This window comes from Uncinocarpus reesii, genomic scaffold (genome assembly GCF_000003515.1).
Source record: "Uncinocarpus reesii 1704 scaffold_3 genomic scaffold, whole genome shotgun sequence".
Classification (NCBI taxonomy): domain Eukaryota; kingdom Fungi; phylum Ascomycota; class Eurotiomycetes; order Onygenales; family Onygenaceae; genus Uncinocarpus; species Uncinocarpus reesii.
This window is the reverse complement of record NW_003052498.1, coordinates 1,265,118-1,286,093: the sequence shown is the minus strand read 5'-3', so window position 1 is coordinate 1,286,093 and position 20,976 is coordinate 1,265,118. Positions and strand designations below refer to the sequence as shown.

Sequence of the window (20,976 nt, the reverse complement as noted above, 5' to 3'; positions counted from 1 at the left end):
CCGATGTCACTCCCCTGCAGTTACATCCTCGTTGCGCCTCCGCGTTCTGCCGTTTCATACATGGAGATCTGCAGAATCATCTTGCATCGACTAGGTTTGAAACCTCCGCGAACACCAAGTTTGTCCCCGACCGAACTAGCCAGATGACTGTCACCTCCTAAAAGTGGAAGTGTCCAGGCATCATTTCGAATCACAAGATGAAGAGACTCGATCCTTTGTGTATCCGAGGTATCTCCCGACAAAAGAACTCACGCGATGCTCCCACCTCCGCTGCCACCTTCTGCAGGGGGGTTCCAAACAAATGTCTTAATTTGTTTTCTGGAATGTCTGCAAGTTCTTCCGGCTTGGTTTACAGGGCGAACCCTGCACTCCCTTGACACCTTTCGTTCTGAATGCCCGAAGCTGAGCGGTATGGTTAACGTTCAGACGTCGGATTTCGCGGAGAGCCATTATGATCTGCACTTTTAGACGGCCTTAGGACCAGGGTCCCTTCATATTGGAGGGTCATTGAGCCCAGCAAGGGTCGTAGGATGACGGTTGAAAGGGGATGATTGCAACCTTCGAAACGATCGAGGCCGTAGTTTATCTAGAAGGCTCCCACGCCCCGCAGATCTGATCTTTGTGAGAACTCCTGTTCGCAGCTTTCTCGTCTCGTCTCGTTCTGAGGATATCTCGACCGTTGAACAATCCACCTTTCAACTATGAAGTCTCTCGCTGTGTTGGCGCTCAGCGCCATCGTATCTCCAGGCGTTTGGGCCAGGCCAGCAGATGGGGTTGAAAAGTTCCTGATCGAAACCGCACCTGGACAGACTCGCTGGGTTACTGAGGCTGAAAAGTGGAAGCTGAAGGAGGTAAGCACATTTCATGCGCTCTAATGTCGGAAGACATGTTAGCAGCCTTGATTGGTCTGATAAATATTCTGCTTTAAAGCAAGACGTCAACTTCTTCGACATTACAGACTCGCCCGAAGACGACTTCACCGTTGCCGCTGAGCAAATCGTTGCTCAGTTCCCTTCGCAATTGAGATATGCGGCAGAAGTGAAGCCTCTGTTCTCCAAACTCTCCGCCGCTACTATGAGGAGGGATCTGGAGAAGTTTTCTTCATTCCACAACCGCTACTATAGGGCCCAGACAGGCGTCCAATCCGCAGAATGGTTGTTCGACCAAGTCAGCGATATTGTTAGGCGCTCCGGAGCCCGTGGTGCAACTGTCCAGAAAATCAAGCATTCATTCATCCAGCCTAGCATCGTGGCGACTATCCCAGGAAAGAGCAGAAACACCATTGTGGTTGGCGCTCATCAGGATAGCATTAATGGAAGACAGCCTAGTGGCCGTGCGCCAGGAGCTGATGATGACGGGAGCGGGTCCGTCACTATCCTTGATTCTCTTCGTGTTCTTCTTTCGTCCCCAAAGATCGCTCGGGGAGAAGGGGAGAATACCATTGAATTCCACTGGTATGCTGGTGAAGAAGCAGGATTGCTGGGCTCGCAAGACATCTTCAGACAATACAGAGCTGCTCGTAAGCCAGTGAAGGCTATGCTGAACCAGGATATGACCGGATATACCAGGGGAAGAGAAAGCGCTGGGCTCCCAGAAGCCTTTGGTGTGGTTACAGATTTCACGACTCCAGCCTTGACAGCTTTTACCAGACTTGTCATCAGGGAGGTAAGATGAACGCACTTCATTTTTTTTTTCTCTTGGTAACATCGACACCTCTGGAGCATCGCATTATACCTATCTTCTTGAGCAACACTAACATTCTGCGCATAGTACACTGACATTGCCTTCGTCGACGACACCTGTGGCTACGCTTGCTCCGATCATGCCTCAGCAAGCAGAAATGGTTTCCCATCAGCATATGTCCATGAATCTGACGGAAGACACGACAACCCTTACATCCACACCACCGAAGACACTATCGAGAAGCTCAACTTCAATCACATGGTGAAGCATGGCCAGATGATCGTTGGTTGGTTGTACGAGCTTGCGTTTGCCAGACTTTGAGTGAAATATCTAAAGTTTTAGGCCTCTCTTTGGCTCTTATGTTAACAATTGGATTATCCTGCGATACCTCTTGTCTATGAAGCAGAGGCGATGTTGAATGAGATATGCATTTTGTGTTCTATCTCATCAAAGGCACTACATACAATGCAAAGCTTGCGCATAAGACCAGAAATATTAACCACCATGAGTAAAATATTAATTTCCCAGCTACACTGTAATGTACGTAAATATGACCTGGGAAGATCCTATAATTTCCCGAGAGTATCAAAGCTCACAAGGGCCACCCGGCTTTGAATAGTGAGTCAACAGTATAATCATTAGCACCCAAACCCCATACACCACTCATCCTCGCTCATCACTTTGTTCGCCAAAGGCATCGCCAGGTGCTTGCACACTAGTTACTTTTATAATGGCACTGTTGAAGAGTCATGTAACACTAGCTGAGCTTACCAAGTGGTTTAAGTGCAGTGGAGCGGATAAGATGCCTTGTTTTTTGCTTCATCAATATGGTTGTATGTCATGGTTTTACTACAATCGATAGCAGAATGAAAAGTGTAGAGAGAAGTTGAAGAAAAGAGTCATACTTCTCATGATCCACACTGATGAGATGATTCTCACCCACGCTCCCAGTTTTCCATGGTGCCATAAAAGAATATCGACTATGAGAAACAATTAGCTAGTTACTTATCCTTTTCCTTTTGAATCGAGCAACAGGAATCAACTGCCTTTTGTCAAGTTTCGTGGCGATTGGAGTATCTGATGCCCACCACCACTTCAAGCATACACTCTGATCATCAAGGGCCCGAACAATCAAAGATGGAGAAGCCAGAAAACTTAGGCAAGGAGAGGGTTTCATTCGAAAATCTCGAAAGCCGCCGAGCACAGCGCAAGCTCAGAATCCGCATGAACCCTTTGCAGCGCGGAATCGAAAAATTCCTTTCATCTTATACTCCTCATCTAGACTTGAGCGAATGCAAAGATTTAATATCTTCTCTTCCCAAGCGCTACACTATATACCCACCTCTGCTTCTCCTCCCTCAAAATACCTTTACTGCGAACGCTCAGCTGGAGAAATTGATATCCTCCCTGAGTCCGGAACAGTCGAAAGCATTATATACATGCATAGCAACTGCCTTCTCCAGCCAAGGAGTGACCCATATCGCCATCAATGCGCCCATTGCACTTACAACAGGAGGATCTGGCAATGAAAATCGAATGCGGAGTCCTACTGGTCTAATACCACTGCACGGAGACTTTGGGCCTTTACCTTCTGATTCCGAGGCGGAAAGGGAGGAAAACCCTACTATATCTGATATGCAGTCTGCATTCTGGGTGCGAGCGGTGCAGAATTCCGGGATCGTTCAAATCTGGGCGCCGCTCTACTCGATGTTTAGTCGCGGCAACATCATCGAGAAGGCACGGGTACTGGGCACCGCATCGAAGTTTGAAGGGTTGACAGACGTTGATCTAGGACAAAAGTTGGAGGATGTTGCGGTTGTGGATATGTATGCTGGAATTGGGTACTTTGTGTTCTCCTATCTGAAAAGGGGGGTTGGGCGGGTGTGGGCATGGGAGCTCAATGGATGGTCGATTGAGGGACTAGAGCGAGGTTGTCAGGCGAACGGCTGGAAGGTCAAGAGTATACGGATTGACTCCCTTGATCAACTAAATGGCTTGGAGGAGTTGATAGAGGGATTGAGTGATGAGGATCGGGTTGTCGCCTTTCACGGCGATAATAGATTTGCTGTCGATCTTTTATCACAAGTCAAGGAGATATTGGAAAAGCGGAGAGCATGGAAGCGCATTCGCCATGTGAATCTTGGTTTACTTCCTACGTCTCAAGGTTCTTGGGAGGGAGCGGTCCGTTTGCTGGACCCGAAAGACCAAGGGTGGATTCATGTGCATGAAAATGTTAGCATTGACAGTATCGACGAACATCGGGACTTTATTGTTCGCAAAATCGAGTCCTTGAGGCATTCGATATCCGGGGATAGAGGACGATCAGGTTCTCCACGTCCACGGGTCGAATGTCGACATGTGGAAAAGGTTAAAACATACGCCCCCGGCGTTATGCATTGCGTTTTTGATATTCGTGTACAATAGGGGAATCTGCGGAAGTCTCAAAACAGAAAATGCTCGATGTACAAGATCGCTCCAAATGGCAAACGTATGAACAGTAAGAGCCGCCCTTCAAGTCAGAGGGGGGCAAAATCTAGAAGTCATCCATATGCATCGTAATGGTATCGCCGGCAAATGATAGACAACACCAGCGTGAAAATATTCAACAGCATGATTCAACCGGCTACAGAATCATGATGCGCGCTTCTTGAACTTCTCAGGAATGTTTGCCTCCACTATCGACATGCCCTGCATTTCATCGAGTTTCTTTTGCGCGTCTTCCTCCTCATCGTGTCTGCGGAAATGCTCAATGTCCTCCGGGTGAGTCAAGTCTTCTGGCCTGGCGTCGTCCCCATGGTATTTCTCGAAATGGTGAATCTCATATTCGTATTCCATATCTCCATGATGCCCTGGGCCCACGCCAAAGTCAGGGAGCTTTTTGCCCTCGCTGGATAGCCTGAGCCATTCCTCCCTTGTGATTACTCCGGTCTTCTTTGGGTCAAAGATTGCAAAGACTTCGGTCAAAATTTGCCTCTTTCGGTCTTCGGTTAAGCTACGATTTGACTCGTCATCGAGACCGTAAGTCTTGCGTACTTCATCCGGAGACCATGTGCCAGTCTCATCGTAGTCGTGAAGCGCAAAAAAGGATCCCGCGTCGAAATTAACGATGTGATGTTCCTCTAAAAGAAAATTGGTTATCAGCTTCGAGTTTCTGCGGTGTAGCCTTTACTAGGGGCCATATTCTAGAGATACAATTCTGGTGTCTCGTACTCCGTACCTATCATATGTTTTGTCGCCCAGTCGAGGTTCGCGTCAGCAGGAACCTCTGGCACATGCGCGGAAACGAGTGGCATTGCCACAAATAACGATATCAGCAAGGTCTTTGATATCGTCATTCTGGGCATAATGAATTGGGATATTGCACCGCTTCTCCAAATGCTGCGCGCCAAAGCACGTTCAATCTCACAACTTGTCGTCTCGATCTGCGAGTGATCATGTTTGCAGTGTTTGCCTGACAAGCATTCTTACATAAGCGTCGAGAGCCCACTTCTCCGATCAGACAACTTTGGAAAAAGAATATCGTCCGAGCACGCCGACGCCGACGCTGGGCATCCCTCGCAATTTGATCAATGCCACTGATGTCAAGGGTGTTACCCATCTGGTCTTTTCTGGGGACTTATTTTATGTTCAACTTTTGTCAATTGGAAGCTGTTTAGACCGAGTTCAACACCTACCTAGTCGACCGCGATGACAAGAATATAACATCATGCAAAGCCTCTGGTTTCGATCCACATCCTCGACATGTACTTGTCGATGCTTGTCGTGCTTAAGCACCATCTCTAATGCGGTCTCTAACCGAGCGGCCACGGCCGCCAGCCGTAGACGTCTCTTGGTTGGCAACGGGATTGCCACGATTTCCTCCTCAATTTTTGCAACTGCGGTAGTGGTCGATGCGGAACTGAAAACGAAACGACGCCTTGAACGGGAAAAGGAAATCGCAGCAGTGAAGGCTGAAGTGGACAAAATGAAAGAGGACGAACTTCGCATACTGGAGTCGTTGGCACGTTCAAGGTGGAGGCCGGTCCGAGGTGTTACGCGACCAGCGAGACGACAATATAGTACGGCTGCGAACCCTATGTCAGAGTATGCGCGATACCTGAGTCAGGCTTCCCAGTTACCTGAGGAACAAGACAATGACTCGACTGTGGTAGAACCGCCTAGCGACCCAGCAGCGTCTTGCGATCCCGAAACCGAGGAATTCCGGGATATGGAACAGAACCCTTGCGTAAAGCAGTTCTCAGACTTACGGCCGGGGCAAATAAGGGCTATGCAGCTACTAGCCATGAAGGTGCTTGGTATACAGTTATTGTTACGGCCTTCAATCGCGCATACCTATGGAGTGATGAGCAAGCTCTACACCTACGATTCTCCCCTACACGACATAAGCGTAGATAAGCTGCTTTCAGAATTACAATATCTTCGAAAGCGACTTACTTTGATAAAGTACACCCCAGATGGTCACTATGCTGATATTTGTGACGATATCACTCTCGAGGATCATGATTTGCTCCTTAAACAGAGGGATGCCGCGACATTCGAATTACGGAAAATGTTCAATCTCTATCAGCATGGGGGCATTTCTCTCGATAATCTCATTGCCCGGGTATCAGAGATGCTTGTATCTGCAAAGGAGCCGATACCCCCTAGAGCAATTGAAATACTGATCTCCCAGTTTAGTAGGGCACGGCTAAACGATGTGGTGAAAATGGTAATGGAAACTCTCTTCCTAAATGCATACCCCTTGACGGTACCAGTCATTATCTCTTCACTGAATTGGTTCAATAAAACCAAGGATTTGTCCGGATTCGACCAGTTCTTGAACAAACTGCAGAATCCCGATCCGTTTATTAATCTGCAGTTGCGCTGGCACTCTGCCAAATTCGGCGGAATAGAAGTTGCCGTACCTCCGAATTCGACACCGAACCCTTTCATTTTAAACACCCTTATTTCATGTGCTTTAACTTTTGACCAGCCACAAAGGGCAGATGCATGGCTTGATGTTCTACGAGCGACCGGATTCAGTGATACTGTCCCGACCCTGGGCGCTTATCTCAGATATTATTCGTTCCAGGCCAATTGGAAAAATGGCCGGCACGTTTTGATGCGTGTTATCTTCTATCTTTTATCCAGCAAGAACCACCCGGTTCACGAGATTGAGCGATTGATATTATACATGATAATATTATGCGAATGCTGCAGTAAACCGGAAATAGCCGATTCTATCATCAGTGCAGCTGTGTCTTCGGGGATCCGATGGCAGCTATCAGCTTCCGAAAGAGATGCAAGGCCGGCGTTATTGTGGGCGGCTCAAAAATGGCGTGATGCGAGCATATATGCAGAGGATGGCCTAAGCGATCTCTCGCCTGGTGAAAAGTATGTTCAATTTGCGCGAAATGTTGAACCCACGATAAGGAGAGCCGTCGAAGAATTCATCCCAGAAGATGACTTGACAATCCAAAGATTGAGGCTCGAGGAGAGTTTCAACATGAAATATTACAAACTTATATCCGATCACAATGATAAGCCTTCTCGCCGCGCCTGCTCTCAAGCTGGAAATGAATCATCCTTAAGCGAGATAGAATCAACCAGAGCCGAGCTACAGAAATTGCAGGGAATGGTCAGGCTTCAAAACGCCGTCATTGCAAAATTAGAAGGTTTTGTCACCTCTCAACCCGAAATTCGCGATAAAGTATTTGGACCACAGAACTGGAAACCCCGAGGAAAGACGAAAGATTCACCGAGACGAAACCCAGGCGGTGTTCGCAGCAACCCGGCAGATAATAAATACCGGCTGGTTTCTATCTTTAAGCAGGGCAACTCAGAATCCCCTACGGAAGAACCTGAAAAGCAACAACATGAGAATGCAACCTCGCAAATCGGTGCAGTCGACGTCCACTAGAGAGTGACTTTTAAGTTTCAAACTTGAAAGTCTAGGGAACTGAGTGAGAAACCGTGCAGTTACATTCATCAGCTACACTCCGGATCGCACTTTTCCTCGATAAATTCCTTTCCGCCTCCTAAATCTCTCCTAAATCCCGCCTCTTATGCTCCTATTCATCCCTTACCATTGAACTGCCGAAGCTCATCCCATGCGGACAAACGTGGAATGCTCTTCTTGCACCAATGTTTCGTGCACTCCATGGCTTATAGCAATTCTATTACCCATGTTCAAAAACTTCTTTTCCTTACATGTACGAATAGGCATAGTCTCTTGGTTATTATATAAAACCGTTTACATTCTCCATCGGGCATCTTTTGCATTATGACTGTTTGGATCTGATGTTTTGAGCTTGGCTGCATGGTCATGATGTTGATATATAAAATATGCTTAGCGCGGCGTCGGCCTTTTGCTTATTTGGCTGCAGGGGGGAAGATGCTATTTGCGGCTAAGATGATAATTCCAAAATTCATCCCATTTCGATGAACGACCGTCAAAAAGAGTTGAAATCATACTAGGGCACCTCAAATGTGCTTAGTGAACTAGAGCCTTCTAATACCCAAGCCAGGGTGTGATGCCTATCCAGTTAATGACCTTGGGCAATGACATTTCATTCGTGTCTCATAGTTGCATTCCGACGATTATCTATAGTCGGTCAATCACTCTATTCTAAAATCGGAGACTGATGATTCCACAAATGCGATATTTAAAAGACAAAATCTATCGCTTCCTCGAATCAGAACGCATCTTCTCCTTTCGTGACAATCTCTCAGCGGCTCGAAGCAAAGCAGCCCTGATTTCACCCTTAGGAAACCCTGATATATCGTAGTATGTCGGGGCAATATCCTACAGTACACAGTCAGCGCATTCTCGAATTGAGTCAAAAGAGGCATTGCGAAAGAACTAGACTTACAAGTAACCATTCGCCTTTTACAGCCGTGACTGTCCGGATAAAACTCTTCGATGTCAATACAAATTCGTTGTACAAGACCCATTCCGCTTCGTAGCTCAGTACAGTACTCGGGTGTAAAAGAACCGCCTCGTTGTTATCTTTCACGGTTCTATACAAGCTCTTCCCTTGGCTCTCTTTCTTCGCCACCTGCATGAAAAAGCCAGCGACCAAGGCCCGCCGGATGTTTTCGTAGTACTTTTTGTCCTCGAACGGGGTGGACATAAGCTCAATCTCCTCTCGCTCCATTATACGTTGAAGTTGCTGACGAACATTATCTGCCGACTGCAAAGCACGGAGGGAAAGGAAATGGTCATGGCACCATTGTCGGGGATTTTCCTGCGCTTCAGCGCTTTTAAAAGCGTGGTAGACATTAAGGAGCGTCAGGTGATCACCGTCTGGATGTGCAAAGAGGGCTTTCATTTCATCCGCACGTTTTCGTTGTGAGGCAGGCCGTACGAATATTTGGGGAACCGATAGAAGCGAGGTAATCGAGAGAATTTCATTCGAGCAGTAAAATTCGGGGGAAGTGATTAGCATAACAGCCAAGGCAGGGTCTAAAGGAAACTCCGATGCGAGGCGACCTAGTGGTGTGAGATTTCCTTCATCATCTAAGCATGCTAAATAGTTCAGCTCTTCCAATGCCCGCATGAGAGTTTCAGGGGCCGGAGGGTCCATAAGGTCGAAATGAACAAGGTCCTCTACCCCCAGCTTTTTCAAATCAAGTACTGTCGTAGACAAATTGGAACGAAGAATTTCCGGATATGTCTGATCAATAAGTTCCTTTTTAAAGGCGCCCTCAGTATATAAGCGGAAGCATTTTCCAGGCCTTGTTCGGCCGGCACGACCCGCACGCTGCTGTGCCGATGCTTTCGATATTGGCGAAACTAAAAGCGATTCTACGCGAATGCGAGGATTGTATATTTTTTGCTTGGAGAATCCGGGGTCCACCACATAAACTATACCATCGATAGTGAGGGACGTCTCCGCAATGTTGGTGGATACGATGCATTTTCTCCCGGGACGCCCGCCCGGTTTTCGAGGCCCGGGGGCGGGATCAAAAATGCGCTGTTGCATGACTGGAGGGAGCGTGCCATAGAGGGGATATACTTTCATTGGCCCGGCATCTGCTTCGCGGATCATCTCATCTACCTCCAGCGATATTTTGCGAACGGCATCTTCAATCTCTTCTTCACCAGTCAAGAATAAAAGAATATCGCCTTCTTTCTCGCCTGCGTGGATTTGGAGAACCGTTCGGATCGCAGCTTCCACGTAATCCTGCTCCGGCTCTGGCGTATAGAAGATTTCTACTGGATGGGTTCGTCCAGGGACGGCCAAGAGAGGGGCGTCATTGAAGTAACGTTGAAACTTTTGCGCATCCAACGTGGCAGACATAACAATCAGTTTCAAATCGGGTCTGCGTTTGACAACGTCCTTGAGAAGTCCCATAAGGACGTCTGTAGCCATTGTACGCTCGTGGGCCTCGTCGAGGATGATGGTGCTATAGCGGTTGAGATCCGGGTCATGCATTGCTTCTCTTAACAGCATTCCATCGGTCATGTATTTCAGAATAGTTTTAGAACTGGTCATGTCTTCGAATCGAATGCTGTAGCCGACCTCCTCTCCAAGCTTAACGTCCATCTCGTTCGCAACACGTTCGGCGACCGACATTGCTGCTACTCGCCGCGGTTGAGTACAAGCCACTAGCTTGTTTCGAAGCTGAGGAAGATCGTCGTAAAGAACAAACTGAGGAATCTGTGTCGTTTTACCAGAACCGGTTTCACCGACAAAGACGAGGATTTGGGATTGCTGATAAAGCTTGAGGAATTCATCTCTACAGGTGTATTAGTATCAATAAGCTCAAGCAAAATGAAAGGCACACAGCACAAACCGTTGCGCGTGAACAGGGAGGCCTCTGCGGGTCTTTAAGATGGAAAAGTATCGGGTTGAGACAGGTCTGCCGGTGAAAGGATTGACCTTGGAATCTTCTGCTTCCTTGGCCATCGCAGAGGTGGTCTTGTGTCTCTGAAATTTGGCTAACGGCGAGTCCCGCGCGGCTCCATTCGCCTTACTACTGCCATTAGTCGAGTTCTCATTTTCGAACATATGGGCGAGGTAGGGGTTGTCGCGCGGATCCATGTTTGACGCGGTGGTCTTCAGCCGTTTCGCTCGGGAATTCTCTTCGCTATCAAGGCGCCTGTCAGCCATGGGCAGTAGTCCCTTGTCGAGCCGGGACAAAATCGCGAGAGAGGTTGAATTCAGCAAAGATGGCGTTGAGTTGACGCCGCGAAGATAAAAAAATAAAAGCAGACCAGAGAAGGAAGCTTAGCCGAGCCTGAGCTTATCGCGCCAGACCTGCCTTGTTTGGCTTAGTTACTAGTTCTTGACCTCAGCATAAAAGATTCTCGGACTTCAACTTGAACGAAGCAAAAAACACATCTCGAGCTTGGATCTCTGACTCTCGGAGAAGATCCTTGAACTAGTGATCATTCCACTCCTCGCTCGATACGCAATTATGAAGTGACTACAGTTTCCACTAGCTATATCACTAAGCACTCCCCTCCCCCGCCTTGCTCAATTCCCTAGGTTGACTGAAGGGTGAACCTGTCACTCTTGAGCTCAAAGAGGAAAATTTGGACCAGCAACTTTAACTTCGTTATTTCCCGCAGCCTTCAACGGTATGGACAGCTCAGACAGCTGGACGACTACGTTTGTAGTGGGCCAGCACGAAACCGACCGCAAAGCACCAGTATCACTTGAGACTATCCAGCGGGCCCACGACAGTAACGTATGTCAATTCTATGTTCTTTTGTCCTAATTAAGGAGACTCAGCTAATTATGTCACAAAAGTATGATATCGTCACAACTCCAATTACAACTTCGAATTTTCACTCCAAAGTCCTAGGTCTACTTTCTACCCATCTATCTAGCCTAGAGCGGCCTGCGCATGACGCTGATGGCACTTTGGCTACATCCCAAAATACTAAGCCTCTTATGATTCCGTCCTTGTCGCCATCCGATTCTCACCTAAGCCCAAATGGGTCCATAAGCAGCGTCATCGCGGTGACAAACAGGTGGATCGATCTCTGCTCACCAGATCCCCTGATCGCGGATATTTCTCGTCAAGTTCTTATACATGAGATTGCGTATGCTGCATTCTGTGGTGTAAGCTACGTTATTATCCCAGGACCTAAATTACACCATGGGAGCCTTCACGGCGAAGGCTTAATGTATTATGCCCGTGCAATACAGGAGGTCATGAGTGCTGCACCTTACATCCAAGTGCATATTTGGTTCAATATGACCGATGATTCAGGTGCAGAGACCACTGAAGTAGGTGATTTGGCCCCTTTCGCTCGGGCGGAATATCTTCCCGAGCAGGAAACAAGCGCACCCATGAAGCCGGATTTATTCGGTACATGGGACGCTTGGGACGTGGTTAGAAGAGTTTGTAGATACCATGCTCGTCTTTTCGTAGGTAAGAATGGAACTTTTCTCCTTCCTATTCGTATTGTTTATGCCCCTATATACCTCTATACCCAATCTACTCCGTAGGCACAACTTAATGTTTCGAGCTCGCTATCTATGTATTTGATAGATGATACTAAAAAATAATGGATTCATAGCTCTTGCACTACCCAGGTATCTCCCTTCCGCGCCGGTACAATCGAGGTGGCTCTCTGAGCCGGTCCATATCCTCACTATCGACGCCAATACGTTTTTAAAGAACCAAAAGTCTTATCCGGTTCTTTCCAGGGCGCACCAGGGGCTGATTTCTCGTTTTATGCGTCTTAAAACGCAGCCATGGATTATACTATGTGACGTGGGCGCTATTCCTGACCCATTCCAAGAGAATACTGCCTCCCCAACTCCGTCAGAAGCAGCACAGCGATCCGCTCCAAATGGAAAGAGGAACCACGACCAAACTCCGCATCTCTCCTACATACGCAATCTTCAAACAAAGCAGCCGTCCAGAACCCCTATGGAGCGTTTTGGGGTAGGATACCAGGATTATTTGCAAGCCCCCTTGCAGCCACTCACAGTAAACCTCGAAAGCGTGACGTATGAGGTTTTCGAAAAGGATCCGATCAAGTACGAATGGTATGAGCGCGCCATCGAAAAGGCTCTAAAGGACTGGGTAACCCAAGAGAAAAAGGCTTCTTGCCCAGATGGTCGTATTGTTATAGCAGTGGTTGGCGCTGGCCGTGGGCCTTTAGTGACGAGAGCGATTCGAGCAAGTGTGGAGGCGGGTGTCGATATTGAGATTTGGGCTGTTGAAAAAAATCAAAACGCATTCCTTCATCTTCAACGGCAAAACCAGACCGCGTGGGCAGACTGTGTAAACCTGGTCCAATCTGATATGCGAAGCTGGAAAGGACCTTGTTGTGAGGCCGCACAGGACACGAACGTGCAAGATAACTCAGGCCCCGGTGACGATTCCGTCTCATATTACCCTGTTGATATCCTAGTCTCTGAGCTCCTTGGATCTTTTGGAGACAACGAGTTATCCCCGGAATGTCTCGACGGTGTCACCCATCTTCTGAATTTATCCCATGGGATCTCGATTCCAGCTTCATACACCGCACATCTTACGCCCATATCCTCGCCCCGGCTTCATGCGGACGTCACTGCGCAAAGTATCTCGAACCCAGCAGCCCCTGAGACACCATATGTTGTCATGCTTCACGCCTTTGATTTTCTGTCCACGGTTCAATCCACCTCAGGAACGGTCAGTCCAAAACCTTCAGCAAGCCAAACTTCTTCTTCATCCTCAAACAAACTCCCAAAGACACCAACACCCCCGCCCACATTAGAAAGACCAGCCCCAATCGTTCAAACAGCATGGTCCTTCTCGCACCCCAACAATAATATACCACCACCTTCGAAGTCATCGTCTGTTCTCTCAAACGAGCACAATGTACGCCAAACACGGCTTACTTTCCCCTGTCGGGAGCGTGGTGTATGTCACGGCCTAGGCGGATACTTTGAAACCGTGCTGTACGATGGTGTGGAATTGTCTACAAACCCAGTGACCATGGACGCAAAGAGCGAAGGGATGATAAGCTGGTTTCCAATCTATTTTCCGTTGAAGGTGAGTTTTCGCAATTTCGAAAATGAATACAGCCATCCAAAGGCGCGGTTCAGCTAATCTAATGACTATTTTAAAATGAAACAGACACCCCTGCACGTCCCCGAGAACTCTGAGGTGGTTGTGACAATGTACCGACAGACAGACAACAGGAGGGTGTGGTATGAATGGATCGTGGAGGTTTTCGAAATACGTGACAGCACGGGTTCGCTCGCTTCTCCTAGAACAAACGGAGCGAGGAGACACCGCGTCGCAATGAGCGATTTCCATTCAAGTATTAAAGATGGATGTTTAATGTGAGGAATGGTTCGGGATAGCTACAAAGACTTTGGCATGCGATACTGACGGGATTTTGGAAAAGTTGAAAAATCAGGGGTTAGTGGGTTTTAGATCCTGATATTAATGCTATTTGCTTCAATGTAGGGACTTTCAGGTTCTTGGTAAAAAGATAATCATTTTGGCCTTATCGTATGCCGAACTCGGATTTTATTAGAGGAGCTGATGAGGTGGGTTTTAAGAGAGATGAAAACCTTGAGCTAGGCACGGGCAGAGAATTATGTATGAGGATTATAATAAAGGTTTCTAGCATTAAACAATAGACTCTGAAAAGCCGTTATCAAGGCCTGGGGATCGAATAAGACAACAACCAAATATTAGGGGCGAATAAATAGATTGATTAGGGTGATCTAACGGAGGGATAATGTTACTTGACCCTCGGGAAATGCTCTATATATAACTACTGAAATCGAAGAAAAAATATTACCATATCGTACCATCGGAGAAAATTGGGATGAATCAGACAGTTGGATTCTCGGCCTCCGTCAAGCCTTTCCGGATAGCGAGAACGCTATCGACAATGACAGCATCGATGCCTTCGTTAACTTGTAACTAAACCACGCCAAATATATCATATTAGCGACCTAGTTTTCAAATTCGCCCGTGACCATCGTGGTTGAACTCACCTTGACATTTGCTGGATCATTATTCGCCATCCCATACGACACGCACACCAAACCAGATTCCTTCACCACTCTCACCAATCTCGGGCTAATCACTAACGGTTCAGCCGTCGTGACAACACCCAGAAGGTTCCATCTAGACGCGAAACGTATAGCTTCTTGTAAACTGCTCGCACGGATATCCCCAACAGCTCCGACACCCGAGTCCGTCAAAAACAAGACGGGAATCGAAGGTTGTTTGAACGAGATTAGTAGGCAAATATCTGGGTTAAACGAGGAGAAGATCATATTTCGACCTTCTCCAAGATCATAAACGGTGGTGAGAACTGTATCGACGAAAGAGTTGAGCTCAACGGCGTAGGTATCCATTTCTTCCTCCTCGCTTTCGTGGAGCATAGGGTACTCTAAAGGATAGTTAGATGACTAGTATTGAACAAAATAGAAAAGAGTTCCTTACTCAGTTCCATGTTAAAGCCAACCGATTTTGGCAATTCCTTGAATAATTGTTCCAGAGTGACAAAAGGCGCTTGAATATGGTTACCACGAGTATTGCCCTTGAACCCCTTTTTCTTAAAGTCCCTTGTGTGTTTCATTCTCTCATCAAGGTTTGGCACACCTAATTCCTCGCCAACCGACATGGATCGCTGCCTAAATGGCATTTCCCGCAAATTATTTACTGACGGGTTGGCAATTCGAGCATTTTTGGTTAGTTGTATTGGGCGCGGCGTTCGACCATCACTGATATGCAAAAACTGGAACTGTTTAGACTTGCTTGAATAAATATTTGGCACTCGACTGCTTACTTGTTCCAAGGTGAGGGTATGCACCGGGGCATCAATTCCTGTTTCACTGACGAGAAAGTCATGATAAATCACAGGAACGTGATCTTTAGTCAGTTGAATATCTAATTTTGTTAGCTCAATACATTAGACCTCGGAATCATCGTGAGGGTAGATATACCGAACTAATAACTGTTAGCGATGGTTCATGTTTTGGAGATAGCTCTTCTGTCACTCACCTCGACATAAGATGCACCAAGGTTTGCCGCCGCAATAAAAGACTGCTATGGTTAGAAAAACCCTATTCTAGGATCCCTTAAAGCAACACACCTGGAGCGTATTCTCCCCTAGCTGTAAAGATTTTCGGCCAGCGATGTTTTTTCCAAGACCTTAAAGCAGATTACACAGGTTAGGAGTACACATCAACACGAGAATGAAAACGCGAAGTAAAATCACCTCGATGCCCGATAACCATCGTCGAGGCCATCGTCTTCCAATAAGTTTGATCCTCCGTGACTGACATTTTCGGGTGGTTGAACGGAGTAATGATCAAGAAGTTGAACGTAACGGATCCGATAACGTCAAGAGTATTGGCAGCAATGATTGGCACCGTGGAATCACCTTGAAGACTGATGCGTTTGGACCCGATGCTTGGCTTGATACTAGACAATAACGCAACTCCTCTTCCCAGAATTTGATCTTTTGTCCCAGCGTAAGTCGGCACCAAGTCAAAGATAATTTTCACTTTGCTCGCATCAGCCGAGTGGAAGACGATTGGCTCTGTAGATAAGTTCTCTTGTACTGGTAGGTCGATGACTTCTGGTTCACCGTGAGCACCACTGGCAGAAACAACAATAGATAAAGCAGTGTCGAGCTGTGTTAGATGGGCATTCGCCATAGGGATACGGTCAAGGTTAACTGCTGGGATGTGCTTTCTCATGTCCATCGTCCCAAGACTAACCAAGACCATGCTCTCATCGGTTAAATATCTATGGCCAAAGCTCTTGATGGCTTCCGCAGGCCTACCGTTTCCATTGGTATTAGATTTGCGATCGGCAAGGGAAGATTGTAGAGGCGGAGACGACGAGAGGGTCGCCGGAGGGGAAACATCAAGCTCACTGGCAGAGTCAGGTGCGGACGTGGCTTCTGCCAGAAGCTTAGCAATGGCAATGTGTCCTCTCAAGGCAGCGTGTTCTTTAGCAGTCCAACCAGAAGAGTCAGGCCTCTCAAGGTCAGCCCCCGCATCAATCAGGAGCTGGACGACATTGATATTGCCATCGACGCAACCGATAAACAAAGGTGTCCACGAATAAGTGTTTTCCGCAAGCTCCGTATTTGCCTTCTGATCATCAGTACCGTCAAGAAGAGCCTTTGCGCATTTATCATGGCCAAAGCGAGCGGCAACATGCAATGCAGTTTCACCTTGCTCGTCTTGATAATTGATATCCACCCCGGCATGGACAAGGAGTTGAACAATATCAACAAAGTTTGCTTTGGTGGCTAAAGCGAGAACAGCACTGGATTTTGAAACATGTTTGCGGATAGCCGCTTTCTCCTCATTTTGGCCCCTCCAGTTTTCGGCATCGAGAAGGGCTCGAGTCGTAAGAGGGTGGCCACCAACGACGCTCAGGTGAAGGGGAGCCCACCCCTCCTCGTCTTGCCACTTCGGGCCATCAATCCCCTCAGAGACATCAAACATATCCCAGGCTTGTAGGTGTTCGATGATGACTTCGCACACAACCTTGAATCCGTATTGCGCACCATAGTGCAAAGGCGTGCGCCCAGAAATATCTTTAGCTATGAGAGCAGAGCGTTGATGAGGGCGGAGGTTGTTTAATAAATAAGCGAGAAATGACACAGAAGGATCGTTCCGCCTCAAAATTGTAGTTTGGTTTGCTTCCTTTGTCACTGATATCATGGGTACAAGGGACGGAGGGGCTGCCGGGGTAATGTAATTCGAGTTGTCAACAGGGAAGTTAAGAACCATGGAAGCAGACTGTTCTGCATCCGCGGTTGTCTGCGATCTTCCAATAGAGATCACTAAACGGTGAATACAATTTCGCTTGTTGATATCTTCCTCTTCATCTAGATTATCAATTTTTCCGAGTATCGAGACGAGACATGCTTTCGAACGATTGAAGATCGACCGCTGCAGAAGTGATTTCAAGACCTTGGGGTATACATTATCGCCCAAATCATCTGCAGCAATCTTCAGGGTCTGAAAGTAGTTCCAAAAGGATATGTGTGTCATCTTTTCGAAGAGCCTCATCCACTGCCTGAAGCAAACTTGCGGGAAGATTCAAGTTCTGGCGGGAAGGCACCCTTTTCAAAGAGAGAGAAGAGTGGGTAGAACTGGCATCATCCAAGGCCTTTTCATCCCCGAGCACTGATAGCCAATCGTTGACCCGTTTCATGCAAGTTGTGAGTCGGGAGTTGGTCGCGAACGGAGAAGGGTCGACCTTGGTTGGTAGATATTGCATCTGTGCTTGTGCACCGGGAAGCTTTTTATCCAACTTCTTCGTAATTTTAATGAAGCCGCGGCGATTCACTTCGCCGTACCATTGGAGCTTTCTCAACTGGCCCCGTAGTTCCAGCAGCGCTGCGAGTAGATCTTCTAAGTCTTCCCCATCAAGCCGTTGTGAAGTCATGACAGAGTGACCGAAGCGATCTTCCAGCAGTTTAAGCCGGCGGGAGCAGTCGGCGAATTTCTTGTTGTAAAAGTGGTCCACATCTTCGAGGTTTCGATCGAGGGAGTAAAAGAAACCTGCAATGATACGGCATTGTTAGCAAACTCAGCTCTTGCATTTTCGGAAATCATGCCCGGCGTAAATTCTTACCGGCCAAATCAGGCTCCTCCCCGGCTTTCTTTGCCGCAATAGCCACTTTGATAAATTTCTTCAACGCCTTGTACTTGATGTAATTGGCGCTCCATTCCGGCACCATATTACGGGGTAAATTCCTCCCAAACTTCATCTTGTCTGTGCTATTTTGCTATTCCACAACGTGTTATATCTCTCCTCTTGTCAAAAAAAAAAAAAGGAAAAGAGAGGGCAACCGTCGACAGAATCGTCGAAGATCACCTTCAACCCGAGAGCAAGCGGATAAAAGAACAGTATCGAAATCTGCCTGAAAGAACGTAAAAGCCGTGGCGTCGAGGCACTATAATACAGAGACAAATCCGGAAGTAATCTCTTATCGCACGTCCTCAAACGAAAGAAGATCGACGTAATCGGACCCGGAACGAAAGGAGAGGAGACGAGAAGAGAGTTGAAGGCGCCATTGGAGACAGGGCTGGGTCAAAACATCAGGGAAAATCTGAATGATTCTCGCTCAAAGGAGGTGAAGTCGCGGATGTTGCAGGAAGTCAGTAATGTCAGAAGTGAAGAATGAGGTGAAAGGGATATTTCCGGAGTTTCACTAGTGCCGCCCGGAAAAGCTTGGTTTGCTAGCGGCTCCCGGTTGTAAAGTGGATCCAACGTGGCTCATGTGCAGAGATGATTGGAGCGGAGGGCTGCTTGGCGAGATTGTGCGGGCGGAACAAAGAAGAGGAAAGAGGGGCCCCTGCCCGGCCCTGGTCAAGGTTGTTATGGACACAGCCCTTCTGACGTCGTTGCTCTGTTCGGGAGATGACCTAAGCATACGGAGTAGGACTAGTCGAGTCACATGACGTAGCGCCTGCACTAGCGCTGCTTATTAACGAGTCGGTCACACGCGTCTGTATTGCAGTTTAATTGGTGGAGCTGACGCTGCAGTTCAAGTGACCCCCTTGCCGAGCTTTGACCGTTGGTTCTGGCGCTGAGCAAGGTCCTCAATATGAAGATATCCTACTCGTAACTCCGTAGAGGATAAACCATCCCCAGTTTCAACCAAGCATAGGTAGGATTGCACACCCCCTCCCCCAAACTGCAGCCCATGAAAATATTCGTGACTCGCGCCGGACCAGCCATCGGGCCATTTTCACTTCTCGCAAGCTCAACGGGGGAACGTAGTTCATGGATACGAAAAAAAGGAATTCGGCGTGCCTGCAGGCTCGTCCCCCGTTGGACAAACCCGTCACCCGGCGCTAGCCAATAGTAATGACATGGATGTACCCATCAACTCGGTCAGTGGGCCTGTGCTGCGTCACTGCGTGGGACCAGAGCCCCGAAGAGCAGCTCATTACTCATTGGGAGTCGCGAGGAATTCAACTATTTGACTCCGTATGACTCCTGCTTTTGCATTTTAAATGGCGAGATTCTGGTGCATTCATGATACTTGGCCCCCTGCTTGGTTCGGTTCGATATTATAGCAGCCCATGACACGTTCCCTCCAACGAAGGCTCCGAGATAGGGAGCTCAATAAGTATTGTCCGATATTGTGAATGCGATAAATCCCGACACAAACTGATCTAAAATAAAGAACACCCATTCAACGAGGTTGGACAACTGGAGTAATAATCCGTATTATGAAAGTCCTCGGGCACGCAAAACCAATGCGACCAAAAAAATAACTGCCCCATCGCGTACACCCACGGAAGAAAGAGAAGAAGAGAAACAAAAGGAAGCCAAGCGAAGATGTGAGAACCCACTGATCCGAGCGCCGAAAAGCACAACCCGACCCAACCTCAAAAGATGGAGACGTAATCGCCCCTAGTAGTAGAACGCGATATCGTTCAATTTACTGCGCCCCGAGAAGAAAGCCGAAAAAAATAATCCCTAGTAAGCAATTTCCCATGCCCCTGTTCCCGCTGTATATTATGCTTGTGTAAGAGAAAAGTAAGGAGAAAAATACCGATCCGAAATGAAAACGCATCCTATCCCATGTGTCGCTTTTAAGTAATCAACGCCTTTACTGCTTCGACTCCGCCTTCCACAACCGCGGGATTGCGCGTTTTCGTAAGGCATGTCTTCAACGTATCTAGGGCCCCGTTCTCCAGTAGGCCCTGTCTCGCGCGCTTGCCAATGTCGCCGGTCGCCCTCACGAGATTTTGCACGCAGACGATGCCGCGATGTACGAGGCCATCGTCCTCGTCACCGCACAGGCCCAGGATGATCTCCAAACCCCGTGCACGATCAAGAATGGCAGACACCGCCGACTCATACTCGGTAAGCATTGCTAGAGCACCACCGGCTGCTCGCCTAGTTGGCAGGTCCTCCACATCCGCGAGAGCGAGGATGATGTGTAGACGTTGACTCGCACGCGCTGAGCCATCCGCGAATTTCCCAACGCCTTGTTCACAAGTCATCAGATTGCAGGCGAGTTCGCAAGCTGCGCGTTGAATGTAGCTGTGATTTGACAAAAGTAGGTCCTCAATGGTCGACCACCCGGCGCGAACAATGGTTGCCCCGGCGTTCCTATCAGGAGACGATGCAAGGTTTGTAAGTGCGAGAAGACCTTCAAATATCGGCAGAAAATCACGCGGTTGATCTACAGACCCAGTCTCTGGAGGGGTCAGGAGAAGGAGTAACGGTCGTATCGCCGACGTAATCTGCGGGAACCCCGAGGGTAAGAAAACATGAGATGGATTTACCGAGATCAAGATTCGCGCAAGTGCGAATGACGCAGCACTATAAGTGGCGTCGTCCAACTCCTAGGGCGAA

The 20,976-nt window shown here is 47.9% G+C and overlaps 8 protein-coding genes across 8 annotated transcripts in view; 4 read left to right on the top strand and 4 right to left on the bottom strand.

Annotated features, from left to right (window-relative positions):
• Nucleotides 1-701: 701 nt before the first annotated feature.
• Nucleotides 702-2,004, top strand: UREG_05217 (uncharacterized protein; the record flags this gene model as incomplete). Its single annotated transcript, XM_002584482.1, has 3 exons — nucleotides 702-851; nucleotides 931-1,665; nucleotides 1,771-2,004. 3 exons carry the CDS (start codon nucleotides 702-704, stop codon nucleotides 2,002-2,004), a joined length of 1,119 nt encoding a protein of 372 aa, XP_002584528.1.
• Nucleotides 2,005-2,820: 816 nt separating this feature from the next.
• On the top strand, nucleotides 2,821-3,976 carry UREG_05216 (uncharacterized protein; the record flags this gene model as incomplete). The annotated part of the gene is made up of 2 exons (XM_002584481.1): nucleotides 2,821-3,768; nucleotides 3,848-3,976. 2 exons carry the CDS (start codon nucleotides 2,821-2,823, stop codon nucleotides 3,974-3,976), a joined length of 1,077 nt encoding a protein of 358 aa, XP_002584527.1.
• Nucleotides 3,977-4,314: 338 nt separating this feature from the next.
• On the bottom strand, nucleotides 4,315-5,018 carry UREG_05215 (uncharacterized protein; the record flags this gene model as incomplete). The annotated part of the gene is made up of 2 exons (XM_002584480.1): nucleotides 4,315-4,802; nucleotides 4,901-5,018. The coding sequence occupies 2 exons, from the start codon at nucleotides 5,016-5,018 to the stop codon at nucleotides 4,315-4,317; spliced, it is 606 nt and encodes a 201-aa protein (XP_002584526.1).
• Nucleotides 5,019-5,389: 371 nt separating this feature from the next.
• UREG_05214 (uncharacterized protein) lies at nucleotides 5,390-7,582 on the top strand (the record flags this gene model as incomplete). The annotated part of the gene is made up of 1 exon (XM_002584479.1): nucleotides 5,390-7,582. The coding sequence occupies one exon, from the start codon at nucleotides 5,390-5,392 to the stop codon at nucleotides 7,580-7,582; it is 2,193 nt and encodes a 730-aa protein (XP_002584525.1).
• Nucleotides 7,583-8,341: 759 nt separating this feature from the next.
• On the bottom strand, nucleotides 8,342-10,778 carry UREG_05213 (pre-mRNA splicing factor ATP-dependent RNA helicase PRP43; the record flags this gene model as incomplete). The annotated part of the gene is made up of 3 exons (XM_002584478.1): nucleotides 8,342-8,467; nucleotides 8,535-10,404; nucleotides 10,462-10,778. The coding sequence occupies 3 exons, from the start codon at nucleotides 10,776-10,778 to the stop codon at nucleotides 8,342-8,344; spliced, it is 2,313 nt and encodes a 770-aa protein (XP_002584524.1).
• Nucleotides 10,779-11,870: 1,092 nt separating this feature from the next.
• UREG_05212 (uncharacterized protein) lies at nucleotides 11,871-13,959 on the top strand (the record flags this gene model as incomplete). The annotated part of the gene is made up of 3 exons (XM_002584477.1): nucleotides 11,871-12,048; nucleotides 12,197-13,662; nucleotides 13,747-13,959. 3 exons carry the CDS (start codon nucleotides 11,871-11,873, stop codon nucleotides 13,957-13,959), a joined length of 1,857 nt encoding a protein of 618 aa, XP_002584523.1.
• A 495-nt stretch (nucleotides 13,960-14,454) lies between these two features.
• Nucleotides 14,455-18,370, bottom strand: UREG_05211 (uncharacterized protein; the record flags this gene model as incomplete). Its single annotated transcript, XM_002584476.1, has 7 exons — nucleotides 14,455-14,547; nucleotides 14,622-15,022; nucleotides 15,076-15,504; nucleotides 15,728-15,786; nucleotides 15,919-17,615; nucleotides 17,671-18,161; nucleotides 18,235-18,370. 7 exons carry the CDS (start codon nucleotides 18,368-18,370, stop codon nucleotides 14,455-14,457), a joined length of 3,306 nt encoding a protein of 1,101 aa, XP_002584522.1.
• Nucleotides 18,371-20,207: 1,837 nt separating this feature from the next.
• The window catches only part of UREG_05210 (uncharacterized protein), a gene marked incomplete at both ends in the record, with an annotated part of 1,811 nt that continues 1,042 nt past the window's right edge, over nucleotides 20,208-20,976 (bottom strand). Inside the window, one exon of the mRNA XM_002584475.1 lies at nucleotides 20,208-20,864. Within this exon, the coding sequence (XP_002584521.1) occupies nucleotides 20,208-20,864 (657 nt within the window). The remainder of the gene's footprint in view (nucleotides 20,865-20,976) is intronic.